At 38.1% G+C, this 15,949-nt stretch overlaps 1 protein-coding gene across 2 annotated transcripts in view; it reads left to right on the forward strand.

The window, feature by feature from the left end:
- Positions 1 to 15,949, forward strand: part of TOX3 (TOX high mobility group box family member 3) — a 73,334-nt gene that overhangs the window by 37,940 nt on the left and 19,445 nt on the right. Inside the window, exons 2-3 of one of the 2 annotated variants that reach the window (XM_005526360.2) lie at positions 10,379 to 10,444; positions 14,360 to 14,614. In XM_005526360.2, coding sequence (XP_005526417.1) covers positions 10,379 to 10,444; positions 14,360 to 14,614 — 321 coding nt within the window. The remainder of the gene's footprint in view (positions 1 to 10,378; positions 10,445 to 14,359; positions 14,615 to 15,949) is intronic. The other variant, XM_014255449.2, reaches the window with a different exon arrangement.

A 15,949-nucleotide genomic window follows, 5' to 3' on the forward strand; every position in this document is an offset into this window, starting at 1 on the left:
GTGAAGTACAGTTAATGGAGTCTTTAAAAAATGCTGTTTATCTATTTGGTTATGATTAGTGCTTCGAAAGTGGAAAGTATTTAATTTCATTAAAAAATGCAGGAACTCATGGTATGAACATGGCTGAGAGTTGAGATATTTAAGATTTTATGCATGTACTGGTTTTAGACTGAAAGTATCTTGACTGATCCTCCATTATGATTATTACAAAATGTCTACATCTGCTTCACCCTTTCTCTATCAATTTTACATTTAAAACCTGATATAATTTGCTAGTGTAGTAGAGCTGATTCACAGTCTAGAATGGAATTTACAATTTTCACTGAAGTGAGTGAAATTTGATATAAGATTGTAAGAAAAGCTACTTACAGCCCCAATTTCAGTATAATCACATCACTTGAAATTCGTGTGCGAAAATGTTACAGTAATCTTGAATATAGTGATGTAAAAGTATTTCTTAGGATCCTAAGTATAAAATGCTGTCATTATGCTAAGAAATGCTTAGGTTCAATGCTTAGACAGTTTATATAAAATAAAGGGGGGGTAGACGTGATTAACAGCTTGATTGTATGAATTTAACACCTCAAAGAAGGAAGTGGAGCAGAAATGTTCCTATGGCAAAACCAGTTCTGTGTTTATGCATTTACCTCCTGAAAAAAACCCCAGTAAACAAAAGTCCCTATAATACTATCCCTTGCAGCAGCTGAGCTGCTGGGGTAAAGAGTGCTCAGAGATGTAGGAGGGGAGCTGAAGAAGGGTCCTTGATGCTGCCCTTGGTGCCATGGGGCTGCTCCCTCTCAGGACCTGGCTGGTCTCAGCTCCCAGGGGTGCTGGAGGTCTCCTGTCCATGAGCTGGGCGTGGGGCACTGCCACCAGCCACATCACCAGTGCTCCTGCCATCTCCTGTGCAGGACTGGGGAACCAGACAGGAGGGCAGCCCCAGCACCAGGTCCACATTTGGGTCCTGAATTTGGGTCCTTTTTTCAAATGTGGGTGTGTTGGAGGCCATTCTGAGAAGCTGTTGATCTTCCGTTTGGTAAATGTCATGGAGAAAAGAGACATTTCCATCTTCTCACAGGACCATGGAGGAGGCTCGACTGTGCTTTGGCCTTGAATCATTCTTTAGAGCAGCTGTGTAAAAAGAGCATATTGTAACTGCCATATGTCCTTGGATGTCATCAGAAATGAAATCTTATGTAGAATTTCAGCTGTTTAGAGTAATGTAAAACGTACATCAAATGGGTGATGTGAAAACTGCATGTGCGAGAAGTCCTTTGCTCATGTGGAATCAAAATTGCCACAAAGTTGTAGAAAAATGCATAGGAACAGGAGCAATATAAGTAAATTCTTTTTGCATTTTAGGATTATTCTCCTTCTATGACATTTATGCCTAATCTGGTTTATTGTAGCAACAAGTACATGCTCATGAGAGTGGTTGCGAAAATAATTTCGTAGTTCATCACTGCAAACACATCTAGGTTAGAAAGCAAAGCAAGAAAACATCATCTTTAAAAATTCATGTATTTTTAAACAAACACTTAAACTACAGTGGCCTCTCCTTGGCTCTATAACTGAATATCTTAACATCTGGTATCTTTCTGTGTTTCAAGCTTCAGGCAACAACAGGGTGTGATGATGGGGAATGTACTTCAGAACTATGCAAAGCAACATCTGTAGATCTTGTAAGGTCTTTTTAATGTGAAACTCAGTGGATTGGTCTAAGTTTGATACATGTATTAGCTTTGTACAGAGAAGAAGTAGCCCTAGCTTATGTAGGGAGACACAGAGATATACCTGGAATTTATGTTTGAGTGTCCATTTTATTACCTTTGAAGGCAGAGTTCCACAGATTGTGGACATACATTCTTGTCTACAAAGAGTCAAAATAGTAAATTGAAACTCAGAATATGTAACAGCAACAACAATTGTTGGTATGTTTGTCTTGGAGAACACTTTCAAGATTCAGACTAATTTTATACTGCTTTAATCTTGTATAAATATTAGGACCAGGATTGCTCTTTGAACCACCTTTTATTTAATATGTATTAATTTAAATATGGAATAGGTAGCATTAAAAGTCTGGCATATATTGAATTGCCTTGACTGTCAGTCAGCAGAATAATACTGTGCATATTCATACAAAGTTACTTCTTGCATATAAAAACATTTATAGAATGTGTCCTTCTTAAGAGATCTGAAAATGTCTAACATGAGACCATTAAATATTCCTTTCACTACTGTTCCTAAGACTCGTTCAGTATCACACATTGCAAAATATCATTCATTTACAGCTTTTGGCTGTGGAATTCACTGAAGGAGTTCATATTAGAATGTTTGGCTGGAATCACAGAGATTAAGTCAGTGCTTTTTATTGTTATTGTCAAAGTTTTTATTTGCTGGCTGAAAGCTTTTAAAGTAACTTCAAATGTTTCCATTCTAATTGCTTTCCAAAAGTTTTAAGTCTGTACTATCTGCAAACAGTGTGTCTGATGGATATTGAGGCTATATGAATAAAATATAAATGTCTCTTTTTTTTTCAGCTCTTACTCAAGTATTTTATCCTACTGAGAATTTTTTTGGGTCTAAGCAGAGTTAGAGAATGTGTATGTATGTGTACATATATATATACAGACATAGCCTCACTTATATAAGGATATATATATATATATAACAATTAGTGTGGCAGATGTTTGAGTCTCAAAAATTGGAATCCAAATGGTTCCCTGAATTAAAAGCTTTAAGATTTTAAATATCAAAAGACATGCATGATTTGACACATATTTATGAACAAATTCAATAATTAATTCTATTCACTTATGAGATTATTCATTTGCCTAAAATTCAGGATTGAGAATGTGACAGCAAAGATGGGTACTTCATACTTTGAAGTTTTGTGCTCCTGTCTGTTGGCTTGTTGATTATCAGTGCTGTGGTTCTAAGCAAATGCAGCTTTTTGGCATGAAATCCCCTATAGGAACTCCTTTGGTTTTCTACAGGGCCTGCATTCCCTCTGGGTCATTGCAGGATCCTGATATGGTGTGATAGAGAATCCTGATGGGGAGGAAATGGAGAGAAATAACTGCTGTGTAGCAGGTTCTGGTGGCCAGAGTCACCAGGAGGCTAACACTTCCTGGGTGGCTTTTCACAAGTCCATGAGGACATGTCCTAGCAGATTTGTAGGCAGAACCTAGCAGGATGTTAACCCTCTTCCCGAAGATATGAACTACTGAAAATAAGCAAACACTGTAATCTGTCTCAGAGAGTGGATGGTTACTGTACTATTCTATAAAAGTCACTTAAATTTGTTCTGGAATTATGAACAGAAAGTCACAAGTATAAACTTGGCATATATAGTACATGCTGCCTGGTGGTCCAGTATTTAATGAAATTGTTCCCAAATGTTATAATTTGCTGACAGAAGCAGTCTCTGTGCACATGTCCCTACCCTTGTGGACACACACAGAGCAGTTTGCTCTTAGATGGAGCTGGGATACCTTATGTGCTGACTGACATGTGGTCAGAGGCTGACCCAAATGCATCTGCCTGCACCTGGTCCAACTCTCCATCTCCTTTATGCTCAGTGACTCAACCCATTACCTCCTAGAGCTGCCTGTTGTCCATGGTGAATAATACTTATGGTGGTGGGCAACACATACCACCTTCCAAAACGTTGGCATCCTGCCAGAGTGAGTCCCAAATTTTCTGTGGGTACTGATGTAGTGCCAAATTCAAGGCTGCCATTTTGCATTCACCCTGAGATAAAATTTCTTCTTCATCTGCAGGGTTTAAAACAATGCTTCATTCACTCACAATGGTATGAATCCCTAACAACGTTGGTGGTGTGGCACCTGTCAGACTACAATCTGCCTCATTGTTTCTAGCAGCAAAATCAAAATAGAATACTTGTATTTTATAAAATATTATGGATACCATCTACTGCTTCTGAAGTATTGAAACTTTTATGAGTGACTTGCTTTTCCAGAAAAGAACTCCCTGCTCCTCCTATGAACACATAATAATTTAGGAGTAAAACCTCTACAGAGATTATCTGGATATTCATCTAGAACATAAAGAATTGGAGGATTCTTGTATGTTTTTTAATGTTCATTGAAAAAATGGATTGTGTTTTCTGATGAGAACCGCCCCCCCCAGTATTTAATTCAATACATCTGGTGAGGACACTGCTGTTTGTAGATGGTGATAGATACTATTTAAAGAAAAAGAAAAATTCCCCTGTCCCAGCCCTCCTCCCATGCCTTTTTTCTCCTTTACTTCTGTTGCCAGAATAATTTTAGTGTATATTGTTTTGTTTGGAATAATCAGGCTGAAGTAGCATTAGTCCAGCTTCTCATCTTTTAATTACAGACAGTTTATTGTCTATGCTGTCCCACTTTCTGCATGGTTCCCCACCAGCCAGCTAGACTTAGCAATCTCCATTAATTTAATTTGGCATTTCATTCAATCAGACAGGCTGTGAACATGATGATTTTTTTTTTTTTTTTAAATAACACAATGCTCATTCTTAATTGATGTCCTTATCAGACATTGTATTTGCCAGAGCTGTAATTATTGGTCAGGCAGCAAAATCAAATCTGCCCAAATGCAGTGAAGATGTTCTCTGGTGAAATTATTAAGATACAGTACTTAGACCTGCAAAGTAATTTAGTTTTGGTCTGTAATTACATCTTTTGGGATTGTTATCTTACATTTTACTCATAAGGGTAATGCAACCTCAGAGGAATTAATTTGCCAAATATGAAGATAAAACTGAGATTCTTACCATAATATATATTTGTGCTAGTTGATATTTCTCTATATGGAAACCAAGAGTATGCTCACACCATAAAAGAATGATTTTATTAATGGCTATATTTTAAAAAATGTGTTCTAATTTTACTGGAGAAATACTGAAAGTGTGATCATTTGAGGGTGCCATTTTCCAAAAGCAGTAAATTGGCATGAGTAATAATAGAGTTTGGATGTCTAACTGCCTAAAATATGTACACAAGTGGGTATGCAGTGCTGTGACAGAACTAGTTTAGAGCTTGTGAGAATTTTGACTAGAAATACTATCCTGACAAACTTTAAATGTGTGTTTTGACTAAACATTAACTAATAATTATGAAAGGACTGCTAGTGTCATGATAATTAAGTCTGAATTCTGTTTTACAGTAAGGATTTGGATAAGGTTTTCTTTAATTAAAAAAAAAATAAAAGTAGCAGGGAGTGGATTCTGTCATAACTATTACTATTTTTATTTATTCTCAGATATATGTGTTTCATTCCTGTTCTGGATATATTTGAAGTTTTTAATTTGGAAACTTTATTCACATATGATGGTTTTGCTGTTTTCCTGTGCTGGAACAATAACCTTTCCAATGGTGTTGTTCCTTGAGGTTGCATTATTAAACAGCAGTATTGTAAAAAGAATTATTTGGCATATTTAACAAATTTACCTGCTGAATAAAATTTTCTTTTTGAGTGTAAAAATATTACTATTTTAAGTGTTCATTTTTGTTCTGTTGAGATGCTCAGATAAAAGTCTTTGCTCCTTTATGTCTGGTTTTAAGTAGCTTATGTATTTCTGCATTTGACCTCTTGAAGAAATGAATAGTTGGATGTGAGTTCTAACGTTTTTAGATTAGAATTGCACAAGTCAGTCGATTTTAAAGACAGGTTGTGAAAAATGCTAATGACTGAACATTGTAAGTAAAATGATTCCTCCATTAAAATCAGTAGCAGAATTCCTATTATCTTTTATAGGTTCAAAATTTTATTCTGTGTGTCCATAATAGCAACAACTTCAAATGTTATTTGCCTTAGTTTTGAAGCTTTTTTTTTAAACTATTATAGTTTTGTGGTGTAAAGTTCTTTTTTGCCTGTTTTATGTCTTGCCATGATGAGTCAATCACAGTTGTCAAAGAGCCCAGAGAGTGGCCACAATTCAAATGGCCACATTTGAGATTTTCTGAAGATTTTTTTGTAGGAATTCAGACTCAGTGGACATTTAATCACTGTTTTTTATCCCATGCTGCCAAGGGTTTTCTGTGGCATACATCATATTAGAATTCTGCCTTAAAACAACTGCTCATTAGTCTCTGCTTTCATAACCAACCAATTTTTAAGCTCTGGTGAGTACAAAGGGTAGTTTGAAAACCCAGTAGCATTGTGCTGTGGCTGTTCCAAGCGGCTTTTCCCTTGATTTGCAAACAGATAGCCTAACATTTGGCCCCAGAGGTTTGGTCTCAGAAAACACACACTTTGGAGAAGTGTGGCGGTGATACAATTTTTACATTCCCAATGCTGGGCAGGAGTTGATTGAGTCTTCATTAGGGCACGTGTTGAGGAAGGAGAGGGCGTGAATTTCCCCTTTGCATTACAAATATACACCCTTGCTAGAGAAGCTGAGTAAGACCAGGTGTTTGGCTTCAGGTCTGGCAGTCAAAGAGAAGAGAAAAGCTTCAAACAGATATTTTAGAACAAATGAGTTTTCTGCACATGGTTTATACAAGGCATCAGTAAACCAAGCATCCACTCTCATTCCAGGCTTCATGTCTGTCCAGAGGGATTTCAACAGGGCCAAGATTCAGGTGCCCTTCCAACACACAAGAGTAGGGGACTGAACTGTTATAGTTTTGATGCAGTGATTTGCACGAAGAATGGAAGCTGTGATTCACAGCAAGTTCAGAAGAGGCTTTGTTTGTGTGCGGTTCATTTCCTGAAATGGGCAGATGTGGTTTCCATGGGTTGGTGGTGGCAGTCAGCCGGGTACTCCCACTTAGTGTGTTCATCAAAACTGAAGAGAGAGTTTGAACTGAAACCAAAGGGAAAAAAATTGTACTTTGTAATGCAGTGGTATGTGTTGCCAAAGGAATCTGGAGACATTTTATTCTTTCCTAGTTACAGAGCAAGGGTGCTCTGAGTTCTTTAGGTGAAAAAGTTTATGCAAAACCTTGCTAATTGCTCTGGCAAAGTTCTTTGCAAAGCATCCCAACACTATCCCAAAACAAAGGACAGCTGGACTAGGTGCTGCATCTTACTCTTCAGTCCCATGGAAACCTGACAGGTGAGAGACTCACCTGGGCAGGCCAAATTGCTGGGTCTCCTCTTTAATTTGAATCTCTGCTGTCAACTATGACAATGCTCTGAGCTGTTTATGAGGGGTCAGAGCAAGGGTTCCTGAAGAACATAAATGGAGAAAAATATTGTCTGCAACAAGAATCTTTTCACAAAAAAATTATTTTACTAAAATAGGCAAGAACCCATTGTTCTATTTAGAATGATTTATCACTGTTCCCAGCTGATCACAAAGTGTTTCTAAATTAAAAGCCATTAATTATAGCCTTATATAGATACAAAGATATGCAAGAAGTGCTTTGTAATTCCAGCTCTGCACTTCAGGTGAGAGCTTTTTAAATTACTTGGACCATTGGAGCCACCTGCTTGACTAAATGCTGAGGGCCCTGTGTTTCAGTACTCATCAGTGCATTGCAGTGTTAACATTGTTACTGATTTTTCTCATTTCTCCAGGGCAAATACTAATTAATGGATACAATTCACAGCTGATTAGCTGTAGTTTCTTCAGTAATTACATTCGCAGACTAACTGTTCAGAAGAGGATTTCTAACCCAGTTCTTATTTCACTCTAAGCTTAATTTGTTTTTTGAATTGTTTAGGTCCTTAAGATAATAACCATTTTATTTTCTTTTGTTGTTATAGGTACCATTAGATAATATGGAAGTTTAATCTTAGAAATACTCACTGATAATTGTTATGTGCCCTCAATGGATTTCTAGTTCAGAGAGAAAAAATAAATGTAAAGAATATTAGTTGTGATCCATACTAACAAAAGCTGAAATATTCCAGTTTCTGACATCATTGCCTGAGTCATACACAATAGGGTCTTAAACATTATAGCCTAAGAACAGAATGACTTGAAGGAGATGTACCTGTAACTTTTAGCTTTGACATTCTTTTTTATATCATTTGCTTCCACAGTCTTAATAAAATGGAAAATTAAATTGTCACTTTCCCCTTTGTTTTACTTTAATAAAACAAAAAAGAAGAAAACCACCCTGGAAATCAGAAAGCAGTAGCTGTGCTGTGAGCAAAATATGTACATCAAAACAATGTAGAATTTTACTATTGAAGGAAAAAATCAGCCACATTTCTGTTTTGAGGCACTGAAGCCCTTAGGATGCTAAGGTCTTTAAAATAGGGTAAGGTTTGTTCCCATTTATTTATCTAGTGTTAGAGCAATGCTTGCCTGGTATACCTTTGCCCTTAGGTGTCCTTTGAAAACTTGATTTATTTTTATTTTTATTTTTTTTTGTTACTGTAGAAAGAACAGCTCTATTCAAGCCATTTGAGTTTTTCATGTAAATCATTCTTAGTTTGCCACTAACTGACATGAAAAATTCTATCCTGTCGATCGCACTGTTGAGCTGAAGTAGTGTCTTTGTGCAACAAATCCACACACACATCCGTATGTGCCAAAACAGTCATTTGAATGTGCAATTTTACTTGAATTTTTTAATCTCCAAACATGGGTGACATCTGGGCTTTTAAAAAATGGATGACATTACTTGAGTATCTGCATAGCTGGGGATAACAGAGTTTTAGTAGCTATGAGGCAGCCTACATATTGTGCTAAGGCCTCTGTTGCTTAACATGTGTTATAGGTTGAAAGATTCAGAATGATAAGTACACAAATGGAATTTGTTACTTCAGAATGAGGGATCTCATCATGTATTCCTTCCCTCCCCTGTGATTGTCTCCTAATTTTGTTGATGTCCTATTTAGTCAATCTGACAATCCATCAGGTACACAAGGCTTTCTTTTTTTATTTTTTTTAAATCTCCTTTTAGCATTTTCTTATTGCCAGTAGTGAATGTTTGAGTTTCTAAGGAAAGAGCCTTTCTTGAAAGGACTGGTCCCTCCAGTGAGAGACTGGAGAGTCTGAAACATTTTACTACTAAAACCAGTCAGGCACCAGGTGCAGCTGTAGCAAATTGAGCTGAAGCAAAGTGGTTTTCCTTTCAGGACAGGTTCAGCTGCCCAGAAAGCACAGCAGAGTTTCTTGCTTGGGAAGAACAACCTGTGCAAGTGAATGGTCACCCATCCCCACGCGCTGGTTGCAGAGTTTATGCTGTGTCGGGAGTGTTTGCTGTTGTGGGGCTGAGGAGGGGCTGCAGGTCCACCAAGATCGGGCAAGACAAGATAAAACAAAGCCTTCCTAAAATAATTTGTTTTATAAAACTAGCAAATGGGAGTTAAGGGAGGAATGCTCAGTTGGCTTTAGCAGCAGTGATGTGGTAGGGACAGCACTGGGGCTTTTCCCTCGCTTAGCGCCCTGCCTTGCACTGCACTCCGTGCCTGGCAGGAGCCATGTGCGCGTGTTTTACTGGAGGTGCATGACACGCCTGGTGTCTGCCCCTTGAAGCAAAGACTCTGGGTACCTCCCTCCTCTGGGAACATGTCCAGGGCTGGTTACCAACCTACATGCCTTTGCAAGTGCTGTTCGAGGGCATGAGGCACAGTATTACGCTGATAATCACTTTGTTGTTTGCCTTTGGGCTGTAGTTTTTCTCAACAAATGTTCATGCTTGAGAATTTGGAGGAAATGACTGGCATCAAAGGAAATCCCTTGTGATCATGAGAGTTGCACCTTGGTGGGAGCAAGGGGGCAGTGGGCACATCTTGGTGTCTCAGTGTCAGACAGTTTCTCTGATTTGCAAAATGTTTTGGGGTTAATGTTCACTGGGAGAGTGGGAGCTCCACTGAAGGGAAAGATAAACAAAGGGGGATTGTTTGGCTTTTCAGTTTTGTGGAAAGCGTGGGACTTCAGGAACAGCATTGCAGATTCTCATTCTGGCCTTCAGCTCTTTGAAGCCAAGTGTACTTAGAATACAGCAGCTAATTCTGGCTGCAGCAATCCTTCGGGTCAGGATCACTGGCAGAAATATTATAATGTGCACCAGAAAAGATGTAGGAGAGTAGAAATATCTTTCCTGGGAGTCTCTTCCTAATGGGTTCTTAATTTCCAAAGTCACTTTCAGGTCTCTGGGGTGGCTTTGCTACATGGGCAAAAAAAGTTGGAGAGATTTGCATGGAAATCTTCCATGTAAAGACTGGGGGATGCAGAGTATGTGATAACAACAACAACAACAATAATAATAATAATAATAATAATAATAGTAATAATGTTGAATCCAACAGAGTTCTGACTTCAAAAAACATCTGCAAATACTTTTAATCTGTTTGTTGTTTTGGTTTTGTTATTTTTTTTTCCTTCCTCCAATCTTTTCTATGCCAGCAATGGGGTAAAGAAAAGTTTATCATGGCATACATTAAATCCAAATATTTATTTTTCTTTCAGTTTGGAAACAATAACAACTACATGAACATGGCAGAGGCAAATAATGCATTTCTTGCTGCAAATGAGGTAGATGTTTTTATTTTTTATCTATGCTCATATTCTGCTGTTTGCGGTGATAATTTAACAGACTTTGAATGGATGAAGAGTGAAGTGCCGAATTTCTGTGTGTTTTATGGAGCACAAAATAAAGACTTTAATGAGAAAGAAAATAACCTGACAGCTCTCCATTACTAGTCAATTTAGCTGTCCATAAGGCTGTTACTTACATAGCATGTCAATAGAAACAAATCTGCTTTATGTATGGAAAAAAATTATGAACAGAAGGAAACAAATAAAAGGCACAGTAGGTGTACACTTTGAAAGCAAGCTTAGTAATAGTCATTACTAGCTAATGTTCTAATTTTTGTTATAGATACAAATGGTTTAATTTGGATTCCTAATACTCATACGAGATGGAAAACCAAAGCCAGCTCTGTTGCCTGAATAGTATGTGCTACATCAAGGAATCTTCTGAATCCAGGGTCCAGAACAAACCCAGAGTCTAGGCTGGGTTGTGGACGTGATGTATTTGATCACTGCCTTTGAGAATGGAAACAGGAGAATGTGGGAACTCCAGGCTCCATGTATCTGCTAGGTGGGGCCACCTTATAACCAGTTAAAAGACTTACCAGCTCACTAATCCTCCCCCCAAGTCCAGACAGAAACTACCTTTGCTCATCCTTGAGACCCAAGCTCTCACTCCATGCACTGTCTAGTATGTGCACAGCAGAACAAGAACAAGAACTGTTCTTATAGGGTGCATGTCCTAAATGACCTTCCCAGCATGAGGAAAGGGTAGAAAACCAGGCAGCCCTGATTTTCGTGTTGTAAGTGGGGACACAGTCACAGGTGTTCCTGTGCACTTCTAAAACAGTGACCTCAGAAAAAATAAGCAGAAAGGTGTAACAATAAATATGAAGGCTGGAATTAAGGGTAGGATTTTATGAAACATTTATACAATGGTCACCATCTCTTTTTACCCAGCAAGACTGCTTAGATAAGGGAATATTGTTTGGCACTAGCTCCAGTGTTATTTGTGATAATGAACACAAACCCCATCTGTAATGACAACATGATGTTTCTTTCTGTAGAATTTCTTTCCTACATTTGAATCAAACATTGATGAAAGCTCTGCTGCCAGCAGCTGTTCAGAGACAATTTAATTCCAGCTGTGATAATTCACCGTGTCAGACATTGGCTGTTATATGTTGATACAACAGTTCTCCAGATTTGCATTTTTATCAAAAGGAACAAATGTTTTGAACATTACAGTACAGATGGCATTTAACCATGCACACAGGTTTTTGGGTTTTTTTTGAATATGTGTGTAAGATATAAATATTTGAAAAGTTAATAACTTTTAAAAATGTGATTGGTAAGATAAATCTCACAAATGTTATACCATCTTTTGGTCATAACACCACCTTTCTGCAGTCCCAAATTGCATACTATTCAGGCTCTTTTTATAGACTGAATAGCCCAGTGATTTGGATTTGAGGCTACTTCACTAAGGAGCTTGCTTTCTTCTTAGATTACATCTATTTTATTCTCAGTCTTATGTCTGTTTTATGTTTGGTTTTTGTTTTGTTTTGTTTTTTTTTTTTAAAGATATATGCGTATTTGGATAAATTATACACTTAGAATTAAATTCAGATTTAAAAATGTTAAGGTATTCATCAATTTACTCTTCCATTTGTAGCTATAAGTATTAAGCTATAAGTATTAAGATGAATGCTACTTTGCTAAGTAAAAGATTGTATTATTATCTATCTGTATTACATATTTCTGCAGCTGTCCTGGAATTATGCTGTTAGATGGAGAAAAAAGACCCAGTTCTTATAATTACTAATATCTCATAAATATGTCAAGTAAAGAAAGGCTCAAATGTACTATAATAATACTGATTGCACTGAACCCTTTTGCTTGAACAAGGAATAAAAATATGATTAAGTGTTACTGCTCGTATTAAAGCGTGAACCTTACTTTGCAATTACTGCATTACAATGTATTTAATTATAGTGGTTTTGCATTAACATGAATGTAGCTTTCTCGGTATTATTTTGGGCCTGAGCTCTGCTGAGCTAGAATCCCACTTTATTTCTGTAAATAATGCCTGAAGAGTGTAATCCTAGAGCACATTCAGGCTTAGAAGCCACACATTTGCTTTACGTTTTCTGTCTCTATGTCATGATTACTACGACTCATTTTAAAGCACCTTAAATATTTATTGAAATAATATTTCAAGTGTTAATTACAGTGGTAATGAAAACAGCCAAATGCCACATATCAAGAATGAGTGTTTATCCGTATTGTTAATGTGATATGTTAGATTTCATTAAGCAGTAATGGGGTAGCAAATGAGTCACAAATTACAGTTGCATCTGTTACTAGACCACATTAGTGCCAAAATAACTGCAAATGCAGCCATAGGGTTATGTTCATTAGCCAACCACTTCTCCTGGCCAATCCATCCTTTGTGTTTGTGAAGCATGGGGTCCATGAGAAGAAAAATTCACACCTTTTGTAATATAGCAGTGGGAAAGTCAAACATCTCCCTAATCCAGGCCCAGCCTTCACATCCAGAATTAAGTTACAGCCTCGCAGTTGGAGCGAGATGGGCACAGTCTCAGCAGACTCTGATGGTGCTGCAGACTGCAGCAATCTGGGACCCCATCATTTCTGGTGTGAGACCAATAATGACAGCTGACAGGTTCTATATGCAAGCAAAGGTTTTTCTTGTGTTTCAGTTTCCATCTTCTCTCAAGCGGTTATTAATTTATATCATCATTAACAGTTTGAAGGATGACAATTTGCAGCAGTTAATGAGATCTTTCACTGAACTTATCATTTTTAAATTAACTGGCATTAAGTCACTCTTTCAAACAATGTAATTAATACATAAAACAATTCTCCCTCCCACCCCAACCTGAATCCTGAACTAATGCAAACAAACAAATCCCAGAGCAGCCTTGCATGTCCAGAACAAGACAAGAGTGCCTATTTTAGGATTGCCAACTGCCCAATTTGATCAAGGCAGTTCTGATTTGGGTACATTTAAAATGGCCTAATTTCAAGCACTGAATTTCTATTATTAAGTAGCAGTGGACCTGAAATAATACATGAAAGTTCATTTAACTCTCAAAAAATTTGAATAAGAGTAGCTCATTTGTTTCCCAAATAAAAGTCAGCCATGTTGAAGCCAGATACAGACTCTGAATAAAAATTATCTTTGACAGACACATGCACACGTAGAAACATGCACAAACCCTGAAGATAACTGGCAGTAAATGTTTTGCTCAAGGCATCTTAACAGGTGTTTAGTTCATAACAAACCTACTGTTCAAACAAAGCTGGCTTGCTTCAGAAAGCCCTGGAAGCTGCTGTAATCACCCTCACACTTTCATACATCTCTCCTCCAAATTACAACCTGTGTTTAAAAGGCTTCACTGTATTTTGGGGATGGAAAAGAAATAAAGAATGATAATATTTTGCATTTATTAGTAGATAAAAGCAAACAAAAGATGTGAAATGGTCAGTGATGAATTCTTTTTGCGTGTGTGCTCCGAAATTGTCGGTGTTTTATGAAGCGTGAGAGTAATGTAAGCTGTTTGTGCTATTTTACTAACATATCAATAAAGTGGCAGTTTGTTGTACAGCCAAATCCAATGTAGCTGATATTCGGACTAACAACAGACAGATGTTGCTAATTAAGTACACATTAAAAAACTGTTAATACTGATACTCCATTTAAGCCATATGATAATGAGACTTAAATCTTTAATCAGAATGATCCACAGATCCAGTCAGCATATGAAATTTAAAAATGTGGTTGATTATAGAGTTTGCATTTGAGAACAAACCAAGATTTGGACTGCAGGTGTAGAGGTGATTGCTGAGCCCTGTGTGCCCTAACACCGTTTGCCTTGTCCTGTCCTTTTCCAGCAGACGTTCCATACGCCGAGCCTTGGGGACGAGGAGTTTGAAATCCCACCCATTACTCCCCCGCCCGAGTCAGACCCTGCACTGGGCATGGCAGATATACTGCTCCCCTTTCAGGGCCTTGGTGACCAGCTGCCTGCACAAGGAAATGAATTTACACCTCAGTTTCCCCCTCAGAGCTTGGATCTTCCCTCTATTACAATATCCCGGAATCTCGTGGAGCAGGACGGCATCATCCACAGCAATGGATTGCATATGGTAGGTCTGGTTCTTGGTGTGTTCCCATTGCCTAATGGTGTCTGTCACGTGTAAATCTGTGCCGTCTCTCAGTTTTCAGAGATCTGTGTGTTTTCTTGGGTGCCTGACCAAGCATTTGCCGGTGCTCTGTGACATGTTACAGGCGTGTTCTGTGTGAGCGATGACACACGCCTTGTTACACAGCAAACAATGATTTGCTGTTACTCGGTCCCCTAAGGCAGTTGCCTAATGGGTAAGGGTTAAATACTGGTGGATTCAGCAAGATAAACATATTTGTTAATGCACAGTGCAATGCTATACTGTTTGTGAGCAGATCTCATGTGCAGAAGCAGTCAGGCTTTACAAACACAGGATTTTCATTTTGGGAATGGACTTGGAAGCCCATATCCATTGGCATGATGTGCATCCCCAGTGCTCCTAAAGTTCAAAAATGTGTTATCCAGTTGGCACTGGCATCAAGAATTGAAAGACCATAGTGTTGGCCAGGGTGAACTACAGCATTTAAAATGAATTGTTTGTCTGTATTTGAAGTGTAGTACCCACATCTGACATCCATCAGGATATTTTGAGAGTGCAGCATTGAGAGTAGTTCAGAAGGAGAGCCAGAGAGAGTATGGCAGCAAGAAAAAAGCAGCATTTTCCTACATCCTGTATATTCCATGAGCTAAATTTTACAAAAGGGAATTAATTTTTCTTTTTTAAAACTCAAAATAGAAGTGATAGGGATGTGTTACCTTGACAGTACTCAGAAATATAAGGGCCATAAAAAGACTTTGTTGTGTCCAGTGTTCTTGCTGGCCACAGAGGCTGGGGCAGGGTGGTCTTCTCTTCCTGGGCTGTGTCTGAGCCCTCAAGAATAGGGAGTCATGAGCTGGGTGTGGAAGAGCTGAGTGATGGGGACTTTGAGGTTAATTCCAGAGTTAATTAGAACAATCAAAAGCAGGGATGTGTGGAGTTTCCTCCAGAACCTAAACATCCTGTAGGGCTGCAGTCTCCAAGGGAGGTGCACGGGGCAGGGCCCATGTTGTTGCAGTGTTTCCCTTTGGGCTCAGGGGGATCTCCAGAGTGGGTTTCTGAGAGTTTTGTGCAGTAACATTCATATTGCCAGCCATGAGACACAGCTGTGAGCCAGTTTATCCTACTCAGCATTTTAAACTCAGTGCTTACAATTTGAATTAGTTTCTGTGTTGCATATTGCAGAGCAAGTGAATGCTTAGCTTGAACAGATATTTTACATCAACTATATTTTTTTCTGATTAGCTCTTTTATATAGGACCTATTGCTGAACTTGGCATAGTGAAAATACATATTTACTGCTGGACTGTAATAAAGGTT

The sequence above is a fragment of the Pseudopodoces humilis genome, chromosome 14, assembly GCF_049639895.1.
Source record: "Pseudopodoces humilis isolate 2021_Gansu_Grassland_sample_001 chromosome 14, ASM4963989v1, whole genome shotgun sequence".
Classification (NCBI taxonomy): Eukaryota; Metazoa; Chordata; class Aves; order Passeriformes; family Paridae; genus Pseudopodoces; species Pseudopodoces humilis.